This window comes from Lissotriton helveticus, chromosome 4_1 (assembly GCF_964261635.1).
Source record: "Lissotriton helveticus chromosome 4_1, aLisHel1.1, whole genome shotgun sequence".
In the NCBI taxonomy this organism is placed as follows: domain Eukaryota; kingdom Metazoa; phylum Chordata; class Amphibia; order Caudata; family Salamandridae; genus Lissotriton; species Lissotriton helveticus.
The window spans coordinates 2,039,348,476-2,039,373,415 of NC_136063.1; the positions used below are offsets into that span (position 1 = coordinate 2,039,348,476).

The window sequence follows — 24,940 nt, forward strand, 5'->3', positions numbered from 1 at the left end:
ACAAAACTTAGATAGTGGTGGGAGCACAGCCCTGATCCTGTTCGCTCTGTCAGCGGCTTTTGACACGGTCACCACGATGTGTTGGTTGACTGTCTATCGTTACTCAGAATCAGAGACAAAGCGCTCTCCCTGCTAAGCTCCTTTTTGTCAGGTAGGTCCCAAGTGGTGGCACTTGGAGAATTTGCACCCCCCCTTTCCTCTTCTCTGTAGACTTCCACATGGCTTGTCTCTAAGCCCTACCTTATTCAATCTGTACGTCACTCCCTTGGCCAAACTAATTAAAAGCTATGGCTTTAACCTGGTGTCCTATGCGGATGATACACAGATAATCATGTAAATCAATGGTGCACCGGATGCAACAGCAATCAAATTTCATGACTGCATGGGTCACATAGGAAATTGGATGCAAGACAACTGTCTTAAATTAAACTCATCAAAGACTGAAGTCCTTGTCTTCAGGAACTCTTCTTCAATCTGTGCAGACATCAATTGGGTCCTCTGCCAGTCCCTTCAAATGAAGTAAAAAATCTTTTTTTGTTTTGTTACACCAATCTATCATTTGAAACTCGGATCAATCACACTACTTCCACCTGCTTCTTCTTAATCAAAGTCCTGAAGAAGGTGCTTCCTTTTATCCCTCTTGATCTGAGAAAGACAGTGGTCACTGTATTTATTGCATCTAGGCTTGACTATTGTAATGCGCTATTTACTAGTGCGAGCAACGGAAGCATTCGTAAGCTCCAGATAGCACAAAATGCGGCAGGCAGAGTCCTTTTAGGGCTTTCGTGCTTCGATTCTGTCCTAAGGAACTAACCCAATTGCACTGGTTGCCAATCGCGAAGCGTATTCAATTCAAAGTTTTTTTTATAGCTTTCAAAGCTTTTCATGGTCGTGGTCTGGTGCAACTGTCACACCATTTTAAACAGTATACCCTGGCCAGACCACTTAGGTCGGTGGATTGTGGAAGCTTGATTATCCCTAGAGTGCACAAAGTAAAATGGGCGGGGGGGGGGGGGGTAAAAGTTTCACCTACACTACAACTAGACTTTGGAACTCACTGCCGAAAACTTTTTTAAAAAAAGAAACCAATCTGTTAAAATTTAGGAGAGGACTGAAAACTTGGCCATTTTAGATTGTGAGTTCAGTGTAATACCTCTAATTCCACTAGTTTAAAAGTAGCGCCTAGACACCCTTGGGTATATGCAGCACTTTACAAATACTTCATTTCATTTCATATTCTGCTCAGTTGTATGGGTTTTCTAATTGCAGCACAGTTGCTTCATAATAGAGCACAATTGTTTCAATAAATATTGTAAACTTCCCTCATGTCTTTCCTTTGTTTATTATGGACATGAATGAGTGAGAAAAATAAAGGTGATGATCTGTTTCCATGATTCCCCTGCGGACAAGAGAGTTGTGTTCTGGTGTGTCAATTTACCTGTTACTCTGGGAAGGTTAGGAGGGCAGGTAGGCTCTATGAGCTAATCGGATTAGGGCCCATAGGTACTGATGTGGTATGGTGACTCAATTCCTATATTCTGACGTCCTGTGATCCCAGGCATAGTTCTGTTTACAAGCAGAATCCCTGCAACACTTCCTCTCAAATCGCCTCTTCAAATGCTAATTTGAATGTGCTTGAATCCCATGCCTATTTGTATTCTTCTTTATCGTACATCCGTTTTCCCAGAGACTTCTACAATTCCTGCTTAAAGCCACTTGAAAGTGTCAGATTTCATTTTCCAAAGTCTAGATTAATTTAGGCCCTGGACTGCAGAATCTACCAGCTTTGCTCATTCTTTTAGTGCCACAAACTCATTCAAACCAAACCTCTTTCAGAAGCCTGTCTTTAAATAGGCGTTAATCAATCATGCTTCAATCCTTTTTTCGAAGTCTCACCCTCTCCCGACCTTAATCCTGTTTTTTCGTTGGAATGGTTCACTGGGTCACTTTTCCAAAGCCTAGGAGAGAAGAAAGTGAAGGAATGCTTATCTCGATTTGTTGTGACTGTTTTGATATGTGCAACCAAGACAGAGTGTCTATTCTGGTCACTATGGCCTTCTACAAGGTTTTCAGAGCATCATACCTCTGCTCCCTTCCCCCCTCCCCGAATAGAGCCCTCTGCTTCTTGATGAGAATAGCTGTGAGCCTCCTTGCTCAAAATTATTTGTTTGGATTAATCTTCTACCACCATCATCACCCTTCAATCCCTGTTTCAGTGCTGTCTTCAAGTTCTTCTTCAAATGTCCATTGAGGAACCTCAGAGGACGCTCTGTGTTCCATTTAAACTTAACATGCCCAACAATAATCTCTTCCAAGTGTTATGATTTTCTTGCACCACAATGCTTCACACACACAAGACATTTGTCCTCAACATGATTCTTTGCCAAATAAAGATAACAGGCCTTAGATGCGTTTTTCCATCCTCTATCCCACTACAAATTGAGGTAATCTCATATGACCTAATCAGTCAGCTGACACAGTTCTATTTTTGAGTTGAAAAGTTCTTCGAATAGTTCTCCGGTCTCCCTCTTAGAGACACTCTTTCTCCAAATTCTGCAATGTAGAGTTGCTTTGCCTCTGCCGATAAACAGGGCTGATATACTGGTCCGAAATTGATTCTAAATTGTTTGCCTAAGGTGGAGTCTGTGAACCTGTGTATAGTAGGTTCTAAAGGACAAGAACCAAGCCATGTGTCAAATGCAAGAACCAAAATTAGACTTCGAAAAAAACATGTTGTAATATACTTAACTCTATTTAGAAGACAGAAGGCATAACATCTTTGTTCCAAGAACACATGCTGCAAACATGTTCAGTACATCAACATAAGTGAGAGACTTGTGATCTGTAAAAATGTTTTGGCCATTAATTGTTGTAGCTCACAAGTCATTGGCTCGTGGTGATTAAAACATGTCTATTTGATTATCTAACATATGCGTTAAATCCATCAGTTTTAAAAAGCAGTGAACATCACTTTTGGCTAGGGTCCTTCCAGAAACTACTGTGAAACACGCCAACAGCATCATTTAAAACAGATTTTATCCCAAAGAGTCATAGCATTTAATTGTAAACAAGATGTGAAAATATGCATTTCAAAAGTGAGGATTACATTTTGTTGTATATACAAATATAAAAAGGAATAAATTTAGCAATTCAACGAACCAACGTCCGTTCACCTGCACCAGTTTAGGCGCATTGTTAAGAATATGCAATATATTGAGTAGCCATAAATCACTCAATTGATGACAATCCAGGAAACAACTCATAATGTTACAGTAAGTGCAATATTTTACATAAAATAAAAACAAAACTGACAGTGTGTAGAGGCGGTACTTCCTTGAAAGGCACTCAACTGAATATGCTCTGTCAAACTATCCCATTCAGTTCCATTTACCCACGGAACAGAACTAAGCACTTTCACAAAAATAAATGACAAGTAAAACGTTTTGATTATGGCCGGGCTAAAATGCAAAACTAATTACGTTTATAGTCTGCGCAAAACAAATAAAATCCATTGTGAAGTAATGAGGTTGTACGATCTTTATCTTACGACTTGGTGACTTACCCACTCATTTGGAAAAACTATATTCAACTTCTATTCAAACGTGTATTATTAGAGTCGTACAAATTAGTCGATGTTAAAAAGTGCAACTTTCTAGTGTTTTTTCTGGAGAGAACATACTTTTGAGTTTCTGCCTCTTTCCGAACTATATGCGCTGCGTGTTTGTTTCTGTAAACCACTGCATCCTTCAACACAGGGCTGGTGCCTGGCAGATTTTAAAGACAACTATTTAGTAAGCGAAAGTCGTATTTAGAATACATTTATGTCCGCTTCTCTCGTATGGATATCCTGGAGATTTGGTTAGCTCTGGCCTTCCCAGATCAAGGCCAGACTTCACTGCTTTACAATGTATATTTCATTCCAGCTTCAATTTTAGATAGTGGCACAGAAACAGCGAAGACAACTTTTGGTTTCATATGCGAGCAATGGTGTAGGATGTAAAGTATTGAAAAGGCCACCCTACTGCTGCAAATGAAAGGTCTATGCCAAGGGTTTGTATAGAGCAAGATGTGGTAATACAGCTCGGAAAAGATTTCCATGCTAAAGATTCATTGCAAAGCTAGAATAGACGACTGTTTCCCACAAGCCATTTGTCGATCAAAGCCAAAAAGGGGACATTCACTTGCATCCTTTGGAAATCAGTGCAATCGAATGCACACGCCGATCCCACCGACTCGGGATCACGACCGGCACTTGAAGGCGTACCCGAGTGCCGCTATCTACGAGCCACCTAGGAAATACAATTCAGTGAACAAATCCCTGACAGAAAGTCGAAAAGTCAGAAGTGTATGGGTGTAATTGGACTGTATGTTGAGCGTCGGCTAAAGTCTAGCCAGGTTTCCCTCATTGAAGCTTTGGGTCCTGATGAGAACTCCCTACCAAGTAGGAGTTCGAAACGCGTAGACCAGTGTTTGTAGAGCCATAAGATTTTCAAAACTAATAAAACACCACTCCAAACTTAAGGAAATTAGACAAACTTAATGTCTATGGTTATTGTATAAAATTGTAATTTATATTCAATTGTAAATAATTGGGGTGTGGGTGTGGATGTCAAGTGGTGGAATGGTTGATTTGTTGAGTGACTGCGAGTAATGAAGGATTGTGAATATGTATAATTCAATGTTTTATCTAATTGTGGTATTTGTTTTGTAAATGGAAAACATGGAAATTTGGTGAAATTTAACCAACAAATGTATTGAAAATGAAAATAAAATAAGTGATTTATTCAGAGTGAAGCACAAGTCTCACATTCACATTGAGTTTAGTTGCAATGTGAGTTGAAAGAGAAGGAAGTAAAAGAACAGTATTGGCGATTGTTCTGTTATCTACTGGTCAGTGGCTTGGCCTTACTGTTGGGAACCCAAACCCAGTGGTGCTTTTTTGATAATGGTAGGGGCCACAGGTCATCCCCCTGGGTTGTTGCCTATAACCAGCCATGACAAGGTTCCACCACCATAACTTGCAAAGCCTTACTACAAAGACCACACATTTAGCCAAGCCTGGTGAATAACGAGTGAATTACACCTGCTCAAAAGTCATTAACACCGCTGCATTAGCACGTCCAGTGCTGCGTTCCAATTTAGTACTAACGAGGTAACAATATATAGAAGAAATACATGTAACATTTGGCACTAGTGTAAAAATACCAAAGCAGCAATATAACACTGTTACTGCATTTGAATAATACTGCATTGCATGATTAAAATACAGGGCACGCTTTGATCAAGAAAAGTCGCAAGCCTTTAGCATGTTCAAAGACATCAATGTAGGTGGACAGACGTTTAAAAGACATAAATTAGTCCTGAATTCATGACGAGGGACCCGTTTCCGTACACCACGCTGTTTGCCTCGTGAACATGGCTGGTGATGTGCGGCCTTGTTATGGCAATAGCCCTTGAACCCAAAGGCAGTGATGCTGAATACGGCGAGCCATCTGCTACTGGACAATCTGAGGCATTTCACTCCAAGCTTTGGACTTTTTCTTCGCCAGGGATAGCCAGGGCGGCTCGGCAGAACTCTGTAATGTGGCCTGGTGGCCGGGGTGCTGGCGCGTTCCTTTCTCCACGGCAGGAGCTGGAGATGTGGCTGGAGGTGCAGGTCCAACAGAAGCTGAAATATTACAATAGTGCCACGTCATTGTGCGTCTTTAAACATATAGTAAAATCTGATGACAAAGCACGTTTTCTGCATGCAGTATCGAGTGCACAACTAATGTCCATCACATCATACTATGACAAACGTGCAGTATACAAATATCAAATAAGACTGTAAAATGAGGTAGTAATCGGGTATTTAGAATATTTGACTACAAGCAGATGAATGATTCATTTACTTACTGGTAATCTTCATTACTCCGAATACCATTTTTCTCGTACCAATATTTACTTCTATGAGATGTCCGTACCCTCTACCCAGGCACCACATGACCTAGCTGGGACCAATCGGAAGGTTTAAAGAAATTTTCCACGCACTTCCCTCTCCAAGCCCCTCCCACCATACAGGTGTAAAGAGGATTGGAGCCCAAAACACTTCCTGTAGGACCCAAGCTACAAAAAGGGGATTCATATTGTGCAATGGGCACTGGGAGAGAATATTGGAAGTATTGGTACAAGAAAAAGGGTAATTCAGAGTAATGAAGATTACGGGTAAGTAACTGAGTTATCACCTCCTCAAACCACATTCTCATAACATTACTTCTTTGAAATTATATGACAGCTGAGAAACCAGTCAAAGTTTTTGTACATGCAAACAAATCTATTTATTGCAAACCAAAAAAGTGAAGAGACTTTTCAAGACCTAGAAGCAGCCAGGACCTTAGTACCGAAATCCAAGGAATTCACACTTCTCACATCCAGCCTGCAATATGAGAGAAAAGTGGATGTTGTCACCCAAGTGACAGACACAGTCCAGGAGGCTGCTATTACCGCTAGTGGGTCTTCCCTGAATTCCACCTGGCACCTATACATCTTGTGAAGAATAGGCAATATATATATAAATGATCTAATCCATCTACTTAAAGTAGGAGGAGACTTCTTCTGCCCATGACGGAGAATACCAAAATGGATAAACAAATTCTCTTTGTCTGAAATTCAGTTTTATGCACAAATAGATTCTCACTGCCCTCAACACATACAAGGTGTGTAAAGCCTCTTTCCTATGAGTAGAGAGGGTGCTGGAAAGAAAGAGGGCGATGTTTTTTCTTGTTGATGAAAGGAGTAAACATCCTTAGGGAGAAAACCAGGACCTAAATTAGGAACTATCAGCAAAAATTCTTAAAGAGGGAGGCCTGATAGATAATGACCTCAATTCACCAAGTCTATGAGCTGATATTATAGCCACCAAGAAGATCACTTTTAACGAATGTTTCAAACTCACATTCTCTAAGGGCTTTGGGAGAGATTGCAAAGCCCTAAGCACCAAGGGAAGGTCCCAAAGGGAGCGGTAGGTTTAATAGTTGGGCTCATCACAGAAAATCCCTTTAGAAGCGGAGTACTCAAGGAATCCATTTTCAGAACACCCAAGGAGCCCAAATCGCTTTAAGTGCTTCCCACTTTACTCTTAAAGTAGAGATCGCCAAACCCTTCTGAAACCCTTCTTGCAAAACGTATTGGATCTAAGAGGAGTTACAAGAAGTGGGGTTCAGCGATCTGTCCGAACACCATTTAAAAAAAGATGACCAATGGCCATCATAAGATATCAGAGTAGATGCTCTCCTTGAATGCTGTATTGAATATGCTACAGGGGAAGAAAGACCTTGTACCCTCAAAATCCTTCTATCAATAACCAAACCAACAGACACATTCTCTTGAATGTGTCTGGAGGAAGAAGAAGATACATGAGGAAACATGGGCTCGTTGGCAGGATTATTCCTGTGCCCTTGCCATCAGCCTCAATAAGGGAAACCACCCCATTCAAGGACAGAATGATGTCTACCTTATTGTTCATTAGTCTGGTCAAACATCTGAGTATCAATGGAACTGGAGGGAAGTCATACACTAGAAAGGGAGGCCAAGGCTGAGTGAAAATAGCTATCCTTAATGCTTTCGCCGCGGAGGAGGAGGAGGGCCACGCGCGGTGCCTCGGTGCTTATGACGAGCTCTGCTCGTCATGCAGCACGGTGGCGCAGCGCTCATGACGAGCTGAACTCGTCATGACTATGCCCGTTTAATGGAACGCCCAGCAGGGGAATTATCCCCGCGTGGGCGTTCCGCAGCTGTCATGACGAGCTCAGCTTGTCATGAGCACAGCGCCACTGTGCCTCATGACGAGCTGGGCTCGTCATGAGCACCAAAGGTGTTAAACAACCTGAATTCGGGAACCTGGTCAGAAACATTGGTAGAAGAGTATTCTCCAAGGTGGCAAAAAGATCTATCTGAGGAGTGCCGAACCTTTGACTTAATTGGTTTAAAAATACAGGGATCTAGACAGAAGTCGTGGGAAGAAAAAGTCTGTGCTCAATTGGTCTGCTAGAACATTGTCTTTCCCTGGAATATAAATTGCAGAGAGGGTCAGTAAATGAGCCAATGCCCAACTGACTATCTGAAAGGCGAGATTGGTAAGGGACTGGGATTCCTACCCGAACTGTTGATTTATATATGATTTTGGGACTGTATTATCTGTTTGTGCCAAAACAACCTGATTGAGCAGCAAATGAGAGAAGTGTAGCAGAGCTACATACACCACCTGTGACTCTCTCATTTGAGAAATGAGTATTTTCTTCCGGAAGTCACTTCCCCTGAACTGAGAGATTGTCTAAGGTCGCACCCTACCCATTTGGTTGCATCTATAGTCAGTATCCAGGGAGTGGAGAGGGGTAAGGGGAACCCCCTTGCTAAGTTCAAAGGGTTCACCCATCACTGCGTCATTTGCCAAATCTTGGTTATTACAGGCACCATTTGTTGCAAGGGTTGAGATTAGGGATTCCAATGCGACAGGAGATGCCAGACCAGCAGGCCTACCACAAACACACAGGAAGCCTGTAAAGAACAAAAGAATGGTATAATATAAAAAAAGAGAAAGCAATAGGGTAAAAACAATTGTTTTCCATATAAAAAAAAAGAACATCATACAGTGGAACCCTGAAGGTGTAATCAGTCACTTGCCAAAGCCTCTGATCTTTGTCTCATAGAAAGAAATAAGTCCCGTAAAGTTTGTGCTCGGGACTGAGGGAGATTGATCATTCCTATATCCGTCCAGAAATGGGTGCCAATGAATTGCAGATACTGATTGGGCTTGAGATGAGATTTAATAAAAAAATTTAGAAGACTAAAGTCCCCCAAATATTGGCAAACAAGTTGTATCTCAGCTTGAATAATGGACTGTGATGGGGAATGGAGAAGCCAGCCGTCCAAGTAAGGGAGGGTCAAAATACTCAGTTGGTGGAGATGTGCTACCACTGGAGCCATCACCTTTTTGAAAACTCTTGGAGAGGTTGAGAGACCGAAAGGAAGTACTCTGAATTGCCAAAGACGACCTTCCACACATAAGCAGAGATATTGCTGATGTGGAGGATAAATTGGAAGGTAAAGGTAGGCACCCCGTAAGTCCAAAGCCGATATAGACTATCCTGTACAAATGAGAAGAATTATACTTTGAAGGGTGTCTATCTTGAACCAAGTCTTGTTTAGAAACACATTTAGTTTCTTTAACTTCATTAACAATCTAAACTTCTCTGATGCTTTCTAGACGAGATGATTCAGAAAAGGGGGTGGTGATGAACAGAGTGCCTGAAGTAAGCAGACCACTCTTACCCAGTCCAAAGATCAGGGCTTGATCCATCACCATTTTTTAGCTCACTGCACCATCCCAGCTCAGAACTTGGCTATATGCAAATTAGTCTGTTCCTGTCCCAGTGCATGATGGGAACAGGGCAAACCAAACTACCAAGCCAATTCTTATACTGGGAAGGAAACAAGCTTCCGGGGACCGGTTTCTGCCATTTCAGGCGTCGTCGGCCCGGCTTGCTTGAATCCTGATGGTGCAATGAGCAAGGGACTCACATCTGAGTATACCCTTCCACGCTTATGGTGGACAAAATGATTCAGAAAAGGGGGTGGTGATGAACAGAGTGCCTGAAGTAAGCAGACCACTCTTACCCAGTCCAAAGATCAGGGCTTGATCCATCACCATTTTTTAGCTCACTGCACCATCCCAGCTCAGAACTTGGCTATATGCAAATTAGTCTGTTCCTGTCCCAGTGCATGATGGGAACAGGGCAAACCAAACTACCAAGCCAATTCTTATACTGGGAAGGAAACAAGCTTCCGGGGACCGGTTTCTGCCATTTCAGGCGTCGTCGGCCCGGCTTGCTTGAATCCTGATGGTGCAATGAGCAAGGGACTCACATCTGAGTATACCCTTCCACGCTTATGGTGGACAAAATGATTCAGAAAAGGGGGTGGTGATGAACAGAGTGCCTGAAGTAAGCAGACCACTCTTACCCAGTCCAAAGATCAGGGCTTGATCCATCACCATTTTTTAGCTCACTGCACCATCCCAGCTCAGAACTTGGCTATATGCAAATTAGTCTGTTCCTGTCCCAGTGCATGATGGGAACAGGGCAAACCAAACTACCAAGCCAATTCTTATACTGGGAAGGAAACAAGCTTCCGGGGACCGGTTTCTGCCATTTCAGGCGTCGTCGGCCCGGCTTGCTTGAATCCTGATGGTGCAATGAGCAAGGGACTCACATCTGAGTATACCCTTCCACGCTTATGGTGGACAAAATGATTCAGAAAAGGGGGTGGTGATGAACAGAGTGCCTGAAGTAAGCAGACCACTCTTACCCAGTCCAAAGATCAGGGCTTGATCCATCACCATTTTTTAGCTCACTGCACCATCCCAGCTTCTGAGCTGGGATGGGGCAGTGAGATAAATAACGGTGATGGATCAAGCCCTGATCTTTGGACTGGGTAAGAGTGGTCTGCTTAATTCAGACACTCTGTTCATCACCACCCCCTTTTCTGAATCGTTTTTGGCCACTATAGGTGTGGCAGGGTATACTCAGACATGAGTCCCTTTCTCACTGCTCCATCAGGATTCAAGCAAGCCGGGCCGAAGAGGCTGAAATGCCAGAAACCGGTCCCCGGTAGCTTGTCTCCTTTCTGGTGAAGAATTGGCTTGGTAGTTTGGTCTGCCCTGTTCCCATGATGCACTGGGCCAGGGACAGACTAATTTGCATATAGCCAGGTTCTGAGCTGGGATGGGGCAGTGAGATAAATAACGGTGATGGATCAAGCCCTGATCTTTGGACTGGGTAAGAGTGGTCTGCTTAATTCAGACACTCTGTTCATCACCACCCCCTTTTCTGAATCGCTTTCTAGACGAGAAGCACAACGGAATAGAAGCCTTCCCCTTTTTGGTCTTTTGGAACCAGTGTGATTGCATCTTTCTGCACCAGCGCTGCGATCTCATTGGAAAGGGGCACCTTTTTGGACTTTTCCGACTTTCTCTTTCTATGATTCGTAAGACACATGCCTCAGAAAAGTCTTGTTGCCACTTCTGGAAAAAAAAATGAGAAAGTTGTCCTCCTACTGGGAGCTCGGCATAGTCAGAAGAGATTCCTGGGTTTTGAAGAAGGGTGAGGCTGAAGCTTCGTAATCTGAACAGACAGATTGATACCGTATGTTACTCCCCTGAAACTGGAAGTGAAGTCCCAGCTGACGTTTTTTTTCTAGGTGTCTTATAAGACAGGGTTGGCTGGGCATGCTTCTGGTTTTTAAAGGACTTTATGAAGCATATCCACCAATTGGTCACCAAATAACTTACTTCTCGTAAATGCCATGTTTAGTATACCAGACGTTTAAGCACAATCAATATTTCCAGTATCTCAAGTATATATGATGTCGAGGAGCAACAGAAGAAACAATAGAAGGGGCTGATGCTTTCAGAATATCGCAGGAGACATCTGCAAGAAATGTAACCTTCATTTACATGTTTTAAAATAATTCTAAACATTGCAACCCATCCTGAATGGCAGAATGTAAAGATTGGAAGTTTTTGACAAGGGGTTGAGAGACAGAAACAGCATAAATAGTAGCACATAAATTGTCAACAAGCTGGAGGCAAGATGGCCGCTGACAGGCCGTAGGGAGCAGTCACTCCTCTCTTTGCTCCTGCAGAATGTTTGGACTTTACGGAAAATGCCACTGATCGATGCTGCTATACATGAAGAAGTAATATGCTATATCCGCTGAATCTGTCACAGCGCCTGTTTCTTTGGGTAGCGAAAAGCAGACCAAGATTGCCAAGAGTGCTTTGCTGGGTTAAAAGGCTGAAAGCGGACATCCCACCCCCGCGGCAGACTGCGATGCAAGGTAAGGCCCCTCGAGGCCCAAAACCCCAGAAAGAACCACAGAAGGAGAAAGAAAGGGACAAGGCTGTCTCTAGTGATCCTGGCACGGCTACAATGAATACCAATTTAAGGTCGATGACCCAGACTCGAAGGAACGTGAGAAAAGACAATCTGGAAGATGCCGAGAATGGCGAGAAGCCAAAAGAAAATGAAAAGGAGAAGAAAGCGCAGATAAATAAAAAAGGAGCCAAGCGCCAAAATAGCGAAGTCACGGGCAAGGAGGGAAATCTGCGGCAACCTACCCTCCATGAGTCCTTTGCAGTCCCAGTATCGGGTCCGGTGCTCTCCCCTTCACGGTTGGCTCCGGTAACATGCAGGAACATAAACGGCTTGGGAGAGTCGAGCCGAGGCGTGGCGGATGACAGGATGGGAACGGGAGCCGCAGGCAGTAAGACCAACGTACGGATGGCAGATGAGGCGCCGCGATTGACGTCTCTCCCCGCGGCTTCGCTGAACATGCTCTGGCAGTTCAGAGGGAGCAGAGTGAGCAGACTCTGGATCGAGGAAGACAGACGGCTTCTACGTGTGAAAGGGAGAGCTCGATTGCGGATGCTGATGGAATACAGCAGCAATTTGACATCTCCATTCTCCGTGGTAAAGGGGACAATGCTGGGGGCGGAACATTACCCTTGGCTGGGCGTGAGGATAAGAATGGGCAGAACTTAGGCAAAGAAGCGCCGGCAGGGAATGACATTAATGCACTCGCTATTACAGAGACCATTACTGATAACGAGGCCGCGTGTGTATTATTCAGGCCACAGAATAATCCCCTAATCAATGAGTGCACAGCAGCTCCCTCCACACATTCTAAGGGGGCTCCTGAGGTCACTACGGGCCCATGTTCAGGCACGGAGCAGGTAACACTAAGGTTATCACCCCTGAAGAGTATAATCGTGATGTTGAGCTAAAAGAACACAATAATCGCTCCGTTCCTACGCAAGGTACAGGTGGTGTATCTATGAACCCAGGTTCTCCCAGTGATGACTGTTTTTTCTCCGTGAACGATGATGAGGATGATGAGGATAATGAGGCTTCTGACTCTATAACAGAATGTGATATTGGCAGTTTGGAAGTAGAGTTGGAGTCAGAGTCGGTAGTATCAACACCTGAAAGTGAAGAAGCACATAAGGCATGCACCAAGCGGAGAGTTAAGTGCTTGAAGAGTAGATCCCGTAACAGTTCAAAAGCTAATGTGAGTCCATCACATCCGGAAGTGTCTAAAAAATTGGATTGGGACTATTCGGCCACTTCCCAGCTTTAGCAAGAGGGAGGTAATAATTTGTCCCATACCCAATCTAATACCCCAGCTCAAGCGACTACCATGGACATGTTATATGCTACACTGAAACAAATGCAGGGGGAGGCCAGGAGTGAGTCCCGGAGGGCAAAGCAGGCCAACCAAAAAATACAGGGATATCTACAGAAAGTGAATCAACTTTACGCGGATATGGCAACAAGGGTCACTGAAGCAGAAGCAAGAACTGAGAGATTGGAAGATGTTGGGAAGTGGAACGAGTTTAAAAATGACCAGGAAAAGATGGCGGCGGATGTACATTGGAAACTTGAGGATTATGAGAATCGCCAACGGCAGAACAATGTCAGATTACTTGGAGTGGCGGAAGGAAAAGAAGGGCAGGATGTGCGGGCATTGGATATTTACTTGCTTAAGGGGGCCTTCCCAGAGTTGTCTGCCTGGAATTGGGAGAATGAGGTACAAAGAGCTCATAGGTTTCCCCCGGTGCAAAGGAAGGGGTCGGCTACGGATAAACCAAGGGCAATCTTGATATATGTGGGAAACTTCCTACTGAGGCAGGAAATAATGGATAAGGCCAAACCTGAGTCTAGGCGCTCTTACAATGGTACAACGTTCTTTACCCGCCCAGATTTCTGTCATGCGACAGTGGAAAGGAGGTGGCGGATGAGGCAAATGATAACCCCTTGTCAAAATATGGGCTGTGAGGCCTATCTGATGTTCCCATGTCGCCTCAAGGTAGTGGATAGCGGGCAGATTAAGATTTTTTTTTCCAAAATTAAAGCTCAGGCATATCTGGATGAGATTTAAAAAAGGAAAGGAGGCCCAAAAACTATGACGGTGGCCCTGAGAGAGTTGAAGTAAGAAGGCTTAATACTGGAAAAGGATATGGCTAAATATGCTTATTAAGGGTAGTAGTAGCACCAAACATATCAGATATGGCATAGGCATATGGCAGAGGCATGGGATGGCATTTACAGGGGCAGGGGGGAGGGGCGGGTGACACTCAGGGCTACAGCTGTCACGCATAGGTCAGGACTGACCTATTTGCCCATAAGGGGGGGGAGGGCTGGGGGTAGGGGGCTGGGGGGGAGAGCGAGGTGTACAGGGCACGCTGTATCATGGTTGGGTATTGACATGCAAGGAAGCACTGGTAAATCTTGAGTGTTTGAGGTGGTGAAGGTACTGCAACAAGGGGGAAAAGGTAACCTATTATGTGTAATTGATGAAATTTGGCTGGGACAATTGTCTGGTGTTCATTAATGTGTACTCGTATAATTACGATAAATGTCTGTGGGCTAAATGATCGCACTAAGAGACAGCGGGTTGCAACCTGGTTAAGATCTTTGAATGTGGACCTTGTGTGCCTCCGGGAAACCCATATAGAGGGAGAACAAGGTTATTTGTTAGATCAGCTGGGGTACTGTGTACTTGCATTCTCTAAACAAGGGGCTAGAAACAGAGGGGTGGCAATCCTGTCGAAACGCAGGGATGTTATAATAAGGAGAAAACTCGAAGATCAATGGGGGAGATGGGTCCTCATAGAATATAAAGTTAATGAGGAGTGGGTTACCTTAGGTTGTATATATGGTTCGAGAGAAGATGACCCGGATATTTTTGATTTTTTGGATTTGGAGCTAGCCACCTGGTCCCCAACTATTATTTTGACTGGGGATTTCAACATCAATGGGTCAGGGGGATTGGGAATGGCCCCTAGTTGGGGATACCAGGGTAGGAAAAAGAGAGTCTGGCGGTCATTATGCAATCTCACAAGGAACAATGCTTTATTGGATGTATGGGGGACCCTAAAGCCTGGTGAACAGGGATTTACTTATTATTCAGCTCCACACAAGGTATGTGCTAGATTAGATTAATTTTTTGTCTTGAACTCTTTACAATCTAAAATCAAAATTGAGAGACTTCCTCGGATAATCTCCGATCATAACCCTTTGATTTTAACAGTAAATTTTGGAGCATCTAAAGGGCCGGATCGGGTATGGACATTTGAGAGAGGGTTGCTAAAAGATGATGCTTATATCCTGCATATGACTGAATGAATCAGGAGTTTTCTGGATATCAATAGGGGTAGCACGGCGACTGGGAATATGTGGGATGCTTTTAAGGCGGCTGTACGAGGGGAGACAATAAGCTTCAGCGTGGCAAGTCGGAGGAGGAAAAGACAAAGGGAGGCAGAGCTGGTTAATGCTGTGGCAGACTCAGAGGACGAATTAACTCAGAGTGTTGCACGGGGGGGGGCATCTTTAGATCAAGTATTAATTAAAATAGCAAAGGCAAAGATGGAGGAGAAGGGGAGTATAGCTAACAAGGCCGCTAAAATATATCTAGTAAATAGAGAGAGGTGTTATGAATTTAATTAATCTGTTGGTTGTACCCTTGATATCCGCACGAGACAGAATGTATCCACGGGACAAGTGAGGGAGATCCAGGACGATGCGGGAATAATATTTTCAGATCCTGAGCGGATATGAGAAGTTTTTAGGCAATTTTTTTTTTTTAAACTTTATTTTTGTTGCTGGAGGTACACGAATATTATCAGTCCCAAATAAACAGGATTACCATCCAATCCCCGCGGCCATTCATAGGGTATATCGTATCGCACAGCCGTTCAGCCCACATCCCGGAGGCCGGGCGGCGTAGCCGTGCTCGTTTCCAGTAGCATTTGCATCTTTCCCCATTTGGGCTTATCGTGTCATGGCGGATGCCTGCATTTTACATTTTTATCCCCCTCCCACCCAACTGTGGTCTGGAGACCCAAAAAAGAAAAACTTTCCCCAACTTTTAGCTTGCCACATCGTATCTTTCAAGCACCTTGATGTATAGTTATTGGTCGTCAAATCCCGAGTCCCGCCCTCCCACCCCCTCCTCCCCATCAGTATTCCGTATCACCATACAGTGTACCTCTTTGCAGTAGCCCATTGGCTCTTTGTTATTCCGGTGGGCATGTCCTTACGGGTTCATGTTAGGTCCCGTTTTTAGGCAATTTTTATTGCATTGTATGATCAAGCGCATCCAAGCGAGCTATCTAAAATATGTGATTACCTGTGGGATATCGCGGTAGCTACTTTAGCTGAGGATGAGGGGAGGAAGTTGGAGGCACCGTTTACCTCGGAAGAGATCTTGACCGCTTAATCTAGTCTCCCTTCTGATAAGGCTGCAGGCCCCGATCAAATCCCAATGGAATTTTTCAAAACTTTCTGGGATGTAATTAAGCAGGACCTGACTACTACACTGCAGCAGGCGCAGGCAGGGGCATCGATTCCGAGCAGCTGGGCGGGGGCAGACATTGTAATAATTTTTAAAAAGGGCAAATCACCTAATCAACCTGGATCATATAGGCCAATAACCCGAATGAATGCGGACACAAAAATGTATTCCAAGGCCCTTGCACTTAGAATTGTGAAAGTAATAGATACCCTTGTGAGTATTAATCAGCATGGGTTTATACCAGGGTGAGGTACCACACATCATACCCGAAAAGTCATTACCCTTTTTGATGCCGCAGAGGTTGCAGGAGACCCGATGGCGGTGATGTTATTAGACGCAGAAAAAGCTTTCGATCGGTCTCCTGGGACTTCCTGTGGTTTATCTTGAGGAGGGCTGGTTTTGGGGGAGGGGGTTGGTGAAAGCTCTGCAAGTACTATATGCAGCTCCATCTGCTCGTATACGAGTAAACGCAGGGTACACGCTCCCATTCCAGATTAAGAGGGGTACACGTCAGGGGTGCCCGTGCTCCCAGCTTCTTTTCCCTCTTTATATGGACCCATATATACGGCGTATAGATTTAAATGATAATATCTGTCCAGTAGATACCCATAGGGGACAGTGTAAAATGTTGGCCTACGCCGATGATGTGGCGGTTGTCACTCCCAACCCCACAGAAGCTATAGGTCAGGTTGAAGCAGAAGCACAACAGTTTGGAGAGGTGTCTGGATACGCTTTGAATACTGCAAAAACACAGATTATCAAAAATAGTAAAGTGGACTGTTCAGATCATCGGGTGGTCCAAAGTGGAGTGTATTTAGGGGTAACAATAATGGCAGAACTACATAAATTAGTGAAGGCAAACATAACACCGGTAATAAATAAGGCTAAGAAGGACTTAGACAGGCTACATAACATACACTTTTCAATAGTAGGTCGAACCAAAATAGTCAAAATGATTTTCCTCCTGAAATGTCTGTATTTATTCAGGGCCATACCTTTACTGTTTGAAGCAAAGTGGTTTAAGGCCCTTGAGCATATGATAAACCGATTTGTGTGGGCACATGGAAAGGACGTTGAGATTTATGGCACTTCCTAGGGAGAGAGGTGGGTGGGCTCTACCTGATTTAAGATTGTATTACTGGGCAGCGTCCCTACAATATATGGCAGGTTTATTTGGAGGAGCAGAAATAGAAGGGCAAGATGAGTTAGGAACTTTAGCAATTTATGCATTAGTGCTAGGAGATCATGCTGAGAACCTCTTTCTGAAGTTTACTGATTACAGTTATTTTAAAAGGACTAAATTTAAAACGGTGATGGCCGCACATAAGCTCTGGACGTCATTGGCGAAAATGTTTGCCTTAGGTAGATATAATGCATATACTAGACTGAGTAAAAATCCCAATCTCCCTGGTGATATATTCTCAGGTGCTGTCTTTTCTGAATGGAGAAATCATGGGATAAGCAAGATGGGTGATATGATAGGATCGCAGGGGGTGATGCAGTTTAATGGCATCCAGGCAATATACGGTTTAGATTCAACCCATTTTTTTAAGTTTTTGCAAATTAGGAGTTTTATGTTGGCAAAAACTGGAGGGCCGGTGGGATTTGGGCCGAATCCTATTTTGGATATTATACAGGATGGTACAGACTGTACAACTAAAAGATTTTACTCTGAATTAATAGAGCACCAAGCAGATGATCTGGAAAAATATGAGGATAAATGGGTGCAGAAGTTGGGCTCAGAGAAGGAACTTTTCCGTAGGTCATTGGAATTAGGACAGAAACTTCTGTGTTCAGCACAACTTCAGGCACAACATTATAAGACATTGTACTTCCTGTATCATACGCCCTCCAGGATAGCACAGTGGGGAGGGGTGGCCGGTATCAAGTGCCCAAGATGTGATAGTTCCGAGGCGGACCTAGTCCATATGTTTGCTACCTGCACCCACTTAAAAACTACCCGGACGAAATTGAAGTTTTTCTTAAGAGGTCATTAAGGATAGCAGTGGTACTCCTTGGAATAGATGATAATGCTAGCCAGACCCAGCATGGATATTTTATCTTTGTTGCTATGGCTGTTCTAAGGCTGTGCATTGCCACGGGTTGGCTGGATCGTCTACCACCCACATTCCACCAATGGCTAACAAAGGGACCGATTAGGATTGCGGGGAATCCGCATCCTCCGGGCTGGCGGAAGCCACCGCCGGCCCGGAGGATGCGGATTCACCGCTGCGGTGCTTACAAAGACCCCGCCGCCAGATTAGGATGGCTGGGGGGTCATCGGCGGACGGGAATACCGTCCGCCGCTTTTCCGCCGCGGTCGCCTTCCGACCGTGATGGAAAAGCTCTAATATGGTAGCGGTGTCTATCAGACACCGCCAGCCATATTAGGATGGGGCAGAAAACATACTTTCCCGCGGTGGCTTTTCCACCGTGGAAAAGCATGTGTTCTTTGGTGTTTGGGGGCCCGTTCCGGGCCCCCAGGGAGTCGGGGGTGCACATGGGGGGTACCTATGGTAACCCCCAGCATTTACATAAATGTAAAGCATGCATTTTTAACCTTGCGGCGGGTGCTGCTTCAAGCAGCACCTGCCGCAAGGTTAAAGATACGGGATGTGACCGCCAGGGTGGCGATATATACAAGGAGGGGTAGAAAAGGCAAGAAATTAGGAAAGGAGATATGGGAACCTATACAAAGGTGGAAGGAGAGAGACCAGGGATAGGATGTATTGAAATTAATGTGTTTAGGATTTAATTTATCTTATTCTTGTTTTGCTTCTCCTTGCATTGTTTATTTCATTTGTATATTTTATGTTTATGTATTTTATGCTTTGCCATATTCTTGCATTTCATCTTTGAATGAATATTTGTGCCCTGTATAACAAAAAGGGGGGGGGGGGAACCTGAATAAAAATATTAAAAAATAAAATAAAATAGTAGCACATAGAGCCAAATTCAATCCTGCAACGTTTTTACTTAAAGAAGCCTCTACCTTACGATCCACAATCTGAAATAGGAACTTTCTTGGTCATAACGGCAAAACGGCTTGCTAAATTAGCCAGCATAGAGTCGATTTTAATATACACTGAAATCTCCACGTCACCCATCGTCAAGGATTTGAATTAAGTAAGAACCCACTTTTGCTCCTATAAGGTTCCATTTACTTAACAAAGGACCAATAAAGAAAAAACATTTCTCCAGAGTGGAGTATCAGGATACAGATACATTTCTTATGGCCTTTTGTGAGACCAAGCTTAATCCCTTCTTTAAAGGGGTAATATATTGTAGAAATAAAAACAATTTCCCCCAGTGCTGTGTCCCTAACAATCACTAGCATATTATTGCTTTGTATGCGATGCATTAAGACTTGAAGATGGTGGGGGCGTGGCTTTGAGCCCGGACAAGATGGCCACCCGACGTGTGAGCACCCGCAGCTAGGGGAGATCGTATCAATTTATCTCCCTCAATCTATTGCCATTTACCCCATATAAGGCAGAGCAGTACTCCAGATGACCTACTAAGAAAGGAAACAGTTTTTGAAGCTCCTGGGCCCTCGACTTACGGCACTACCTGATCTCTGGATTCTCAGAAGAGCCAGAGTAGTGAGAATATGGCACCTGTGGCACCACAAGGGTTGGCTCACCTGCCACGATCTTACCACCCAAAGTGCCTGCCGACCCTCTGAATGAAGATATGCACTGAACTACAAGGAGATAAAACACTCGCACCCATCACTTATTTCGCAACCCTTATGTGCAGCCCTCCTCCAGAGGCCCGGCGTGATAGAGAATGGCAAGATGGCCCTGCAGAACTGCACATCCATACACGCCCACTACCAGTGACTCGCAGTACCTGTAGAACCTTTAGGAACATCCTCCGCAGAACTGTAAGGTAGGACACTTACTTACGGAGCCAACATGTTCACCACAGTCCTCTCCCCGCAGCGATTTTGCGTCTCCGGTACGTGCACCGCTAGTGCGGGGCCGACTCGAGGGCTTTGATCTGCACCATGCCTGTGCTCCCCAGTATAAGTCCAGCACCAAAGGCATGTGCGCACAAAGGCTAAGCACTCACCCCAGTTTCCCCAGTCTCAAATATTAACTATGCAAGGCCGGAATGAGGGCTTCGATCTGCGCCCTCGCATGCCTGTGCACAAATGCACAGGTTCGTCACTAAGGCTTGTGAGCATAAAGTCTAAGTAAATTCAGGACCTTATTACAAATGAGCAGCTCCGACTAACATATCGCTTAGGCTAGGCCCTCCGTATAATGCTACTGCATACTCTAACTGCTACTGCACACTTGTACGAGAACAATTCAACTGTCTTCTCTTGTTCCGGCTGTGCAGCCTTGTTCACAAGACAGAGGCCAGGGCCTCTCTGTAGAAATGGAACCCTAGTTAATGGCCAGATCAAACTTCAACCTAACACAGCCTCTGACACAATCTCTATCTCATGGCACATAGGGTATCTCTTGCAAAGATGAAAATGATAGATATTTAAGTATGTTCAAATGTATTCTCCATGTTCATCGGCTCCCCTCAACTATGCTCAGCTTGTCGTAGTCACTGTATCTGTTCTCAACAGCACGCCTATCAAACAGTAATAATGAAACTTTCTATGAGGGTTTTGTAACTGTCTGCCTTCCATATTACGTTTTTGTTCATACTTGTACAATTTTAGGCTGACTGTATTTCGCATCTATCAGCTCTTTAATCAATCAGACGTCTAATTAATTCTCTGATCTGCGATGTACTGAATTAATATACTTTTTGATTGAGCTTCGATGCGGTCACAGCTGTTATGCCTTAGACATTTGTATTGTTTGTTAAACTTTTGTTTCATAATGCCTGCTTACTCGTAAGTTTTCTGTGCACACTATCAGCCCAAAAGGCGCTCAAAGCAGCTCCAAATGATCGTCAACCAATGTCAATTGAATAACACTAAGTTAGCCTCCCAGCGACAAGACTTGATAATTCCCAAAAGCAAAGACAAGAAAGAAAAAGAGCCCATTAGATTTATTACCAAGTATAACAGTGAAGCTTGGGAGGTCAGGAAAAGTCTGAAAAAATTCTGGGAGGTTTTGAGGAGTGATGAAGATTTGAGAGAAGATGTAGGAGAATATCCTTTCCTTACATTTAGAAAAGCTAAATCCCTACGTGATTCTCTAAGTAGGAGTCTGGTTAATCAAATAAAAAAAAAAACATACTAATATCCAAGGTTTTTTCACTTGCAACCAGTGTAAAGCATTCAAATTCAGTGCCAGTTGCAAATCTATAACACTATGCAAAGACAAATCACCATAAAATATCAAGAAACATTTGACCTGTAATACTGAGTTTTTTGTTTATGCATTGAATTGTCACTTTGATAGATTTTATATAGGGAGTACGATCCATAAAGCCAGAAAGAGGGTACTTGAACAATCTCGGGCCATAAAGAAAAATGACAAGCAATACCTTGTGGCTGGTCATTTTAGTAGTTGCCACAATCAGAATGCTAATCTGCTCAAATTCGCCGTCCTTAACTGCATAACCCCAAGAGAGAGAGGAGGTAATAGGACAGTAGAATTAAGGCGACTTGAGTCCAGAATGATTGTCAAATACAATACTTTGTCCCCAATGGGTTTGAATCTGGACGAAGAAATGACCGTTCATTTAGGATAGGAGTTGCGGTTGCAGCTGTTCTCATGTTCCAACTTGAAGTTTTTTAAGGTTTTTAGTTGTTTATATTTTAGTAATTTTGTGCACTTCGAGCAATGGTTTTAATATAAGTATCTCTGGCTGGTCTATTGCAGATACCAATGGGGAATGCAGAAGAGCTTTAATATCTATCAACACATCAGCAGATGAATTTGTCACTTCTTAGTGCGGGGTGATTTTTAGCTCACTAGAGCAGGACTTATTGTACTCAAGCAATTCCAGAGGATCTAGTCACATGATGGTAGATAGGGGTGTTTCTTGATTTATCAATTGTAAATAATCATGTTCACATGTTTGCCCGCTGGGGCTGAATTTTTTGACAATACCATGTCCTTTCTCAAAATGGGGTAACAACCATGTAGGTAGATTTCCCACAAATGTACACACTTCAATGTTAAGACTCTTTGCAAAGACTTGTCCAGTTGCCCATATATACAACATGGCAATAGTGCACCAGGAGTGTCTCATGTTGGCTTACTTGCACACGATGTCGGCGTTTTTCACTCTATATAAATGTACAATTCACATTATATTTTATCAAATGCATTTCCTGCAATGTGTGTATGTACTATATCTTTATTGAGACACACGAGGGCGATCAGCAGAAGCATGTTTTTCATGTTTATTATTTTGCACACGTAATTAAGCACTTATTTCTTTAAAAGAAAGTCAAAATGCACTGAACCTTGCCCGTGAGAAAGGAGTGACGCAACTCCGAAACACGTCCGGACCTAGTGTTGCAAAAACACGTTTTTGTTAATTGAGGCCATGGCTCCAGTGTTTTTCTTGCCAAAAGAACCACTTCACTGGATCAGTGTGGAATATATATCTATATATATATATAATATATATATATATATATATATATATATATATATATATATATATATATATATATATATATATATATATATATATATATATATATATATATATATATATATATATATATATATATATATATGCAAAAAAGAAGGAGAGAACTCTGGGTAGTTCTCAAGTTTAGGTGGAAAGCAGCCCCTGTTAGAGCACTCTCAACACCAGCGACACTCTATATCTGCTCACCTCAAATGTCTGTTTTTCTATCAAAGTTTGTAAGCATAGGATTAGCACAGTGCTATCCACGCCGAGATAGAAAATGACAAAGTCTGTTGCAATTTATACAGCAAAATCTTTAAGCATAGGACTAGTACAGTGCTGTCCTTGCCGAGCTATAAAATTACAAAATTGACGCCCCAAACCGGGCGTCAATCCCTGCTCATAGGCGCAGTAACTGCCCTCGCCCCCCTCGTCGCCCCTGCAACACCTCACACATCTACACCTCGCCGCCCAACGGGTCCCCCACCCCTCCGACTAACTCTCTCACTCAACTCTCCCCCAACCTGACCTCACTCCCAGCTAGCAATCGCAACAACCGCCCTCGTCGCACCCACAACTCTACTTCTGACCTTGACACACTCACCCTTCTCCGCTCCTATGACCCAGCCCCCCAAAATCACACAACCACCCCACACCTCAACATTCCCACGATACACTCAAATCCCCTTAGACCCCCCACACTAAACAACGGATTCTCCATCCCCAATAACCTTAGAAAAGTCCCTCTCTCTCTAGAACCGTCTACCACCCTCAACACACCCCGTCTCAAATGCACTCTCCTCAACTGCAGATCGGCCTTGAAACATTCTGCCGCCATTGCCGATCTCCTCTTATCGCTGGACCTTGACCTCATCATCCTGACTGAAACCTGGCTAACTGAATCTTCGACACCTATAATGGACATTCTGGTTCCTCCCAACTACCACATTATCAGGCTAGACAGAGCAGGCAAAGTAGGTGGTGGAATTGCATGCATCTACAGGAATAACCTCTCTGTTCAGAAAGTCAATTCCACCTCCCTACCATCCCCAACATCCTGGGAATACATCTGCCTCGACATTATTAGTGAGGGCAAACCGATATGCTCTCTTCACAGCATCTACCACCCACCCAGGGACAACTTCACCTTTTCCCAACAAATCATGGATATGATCTCAACAAATTCCGGACGGCAGCTCACCCAAATATACCTTGGTGACTTCAACCTCCACTGGAACGATAGCAACGACGCGGTGGTAAATAGTCTTGAAAACTTCCTCCATGCCCTCAACCTCACCCAAATATGCAACAGCCCGACTCACGAGAAAGGTTCTATCCTCGACCTGATCATCTCCAAAGAGGAGTCTATCCAACTCGAGTCCATCCAACCCTGTGACTGGTCAGATCATCATATTGTCACATTCTTTATCAATGAAAAAGTTAAAGTTAACCCGATTCAATTCTCCAAGCCCAAAGTCTGGAAAAGAGACATGAAACAACTCAACCCATGCTCTTTGCCCCCTAACAGGTGCAATCTCCTACTGCCACCGACAGGCGATACGGACGTTCAAACACCGACTGACCACTATCTCAACGCTATTACCTCTATAATTAATGAGGCGGCACCTATGCAGCTAAAAAGAGTCTCTACTAAAATCTCCAATCCATGGTACGACGGGAGACTCAATGAAGATAGACGAGACATGCGAATGGCAGAGCGTACCTGGAGATCAGCTCCCTCGGCAACGCACCTAAAAGATCTGAAGAAAAAGAGAAACGCCTACTTCAGGAAAATAAAACGCTCAAAATCAGACTTCTTCAGCCTCCAGCTCGACCAAGCAAAAAACCGCCCGAGAAAACTGTTTGAGCTAATCAGATTACAATCCAAGGATCAACCCCAACCACTCAACACTGGGCGTGAGGCACCCTCCTGTGAAGACTTCGCTGCTTTCTTTACCCAAAAAACTGACAACATAAAGAGCGATCTCCTCAT

At 43.8% G+C, this 24,940-nt stretch overlaps 1 protein-coding gene across 5 annotated transcripts in view; it reads right to left on the reverse strand.

Moving 5' to 3' along the window:
• Window positions 1-3,018: 3,018 nt before the first annotated feature.
• Window positions 3,019-24,940, reverse strand: part of KIAA1210 (KIAA1210 ortholog) — a 608,938-nt gene continuing 587,016 nt past the window's right edge. For all 5 annotated transcript variants that reach the window (XM_078688678.1, XM_078688680.1, XM_078688682.1 and 2 more), the window contains one exon: window positions 3,019-5,668. In XM_078688678.1, coding sequence (XP_078544804.1) covers window positions 5,496-5,668 — 173 coding nt within the window. In that variant the 3' untranslated portion in view covers window positions 3,019-5,495. The remainder of the gene's footprint in view (window positions 5,669-24,940) is intronic.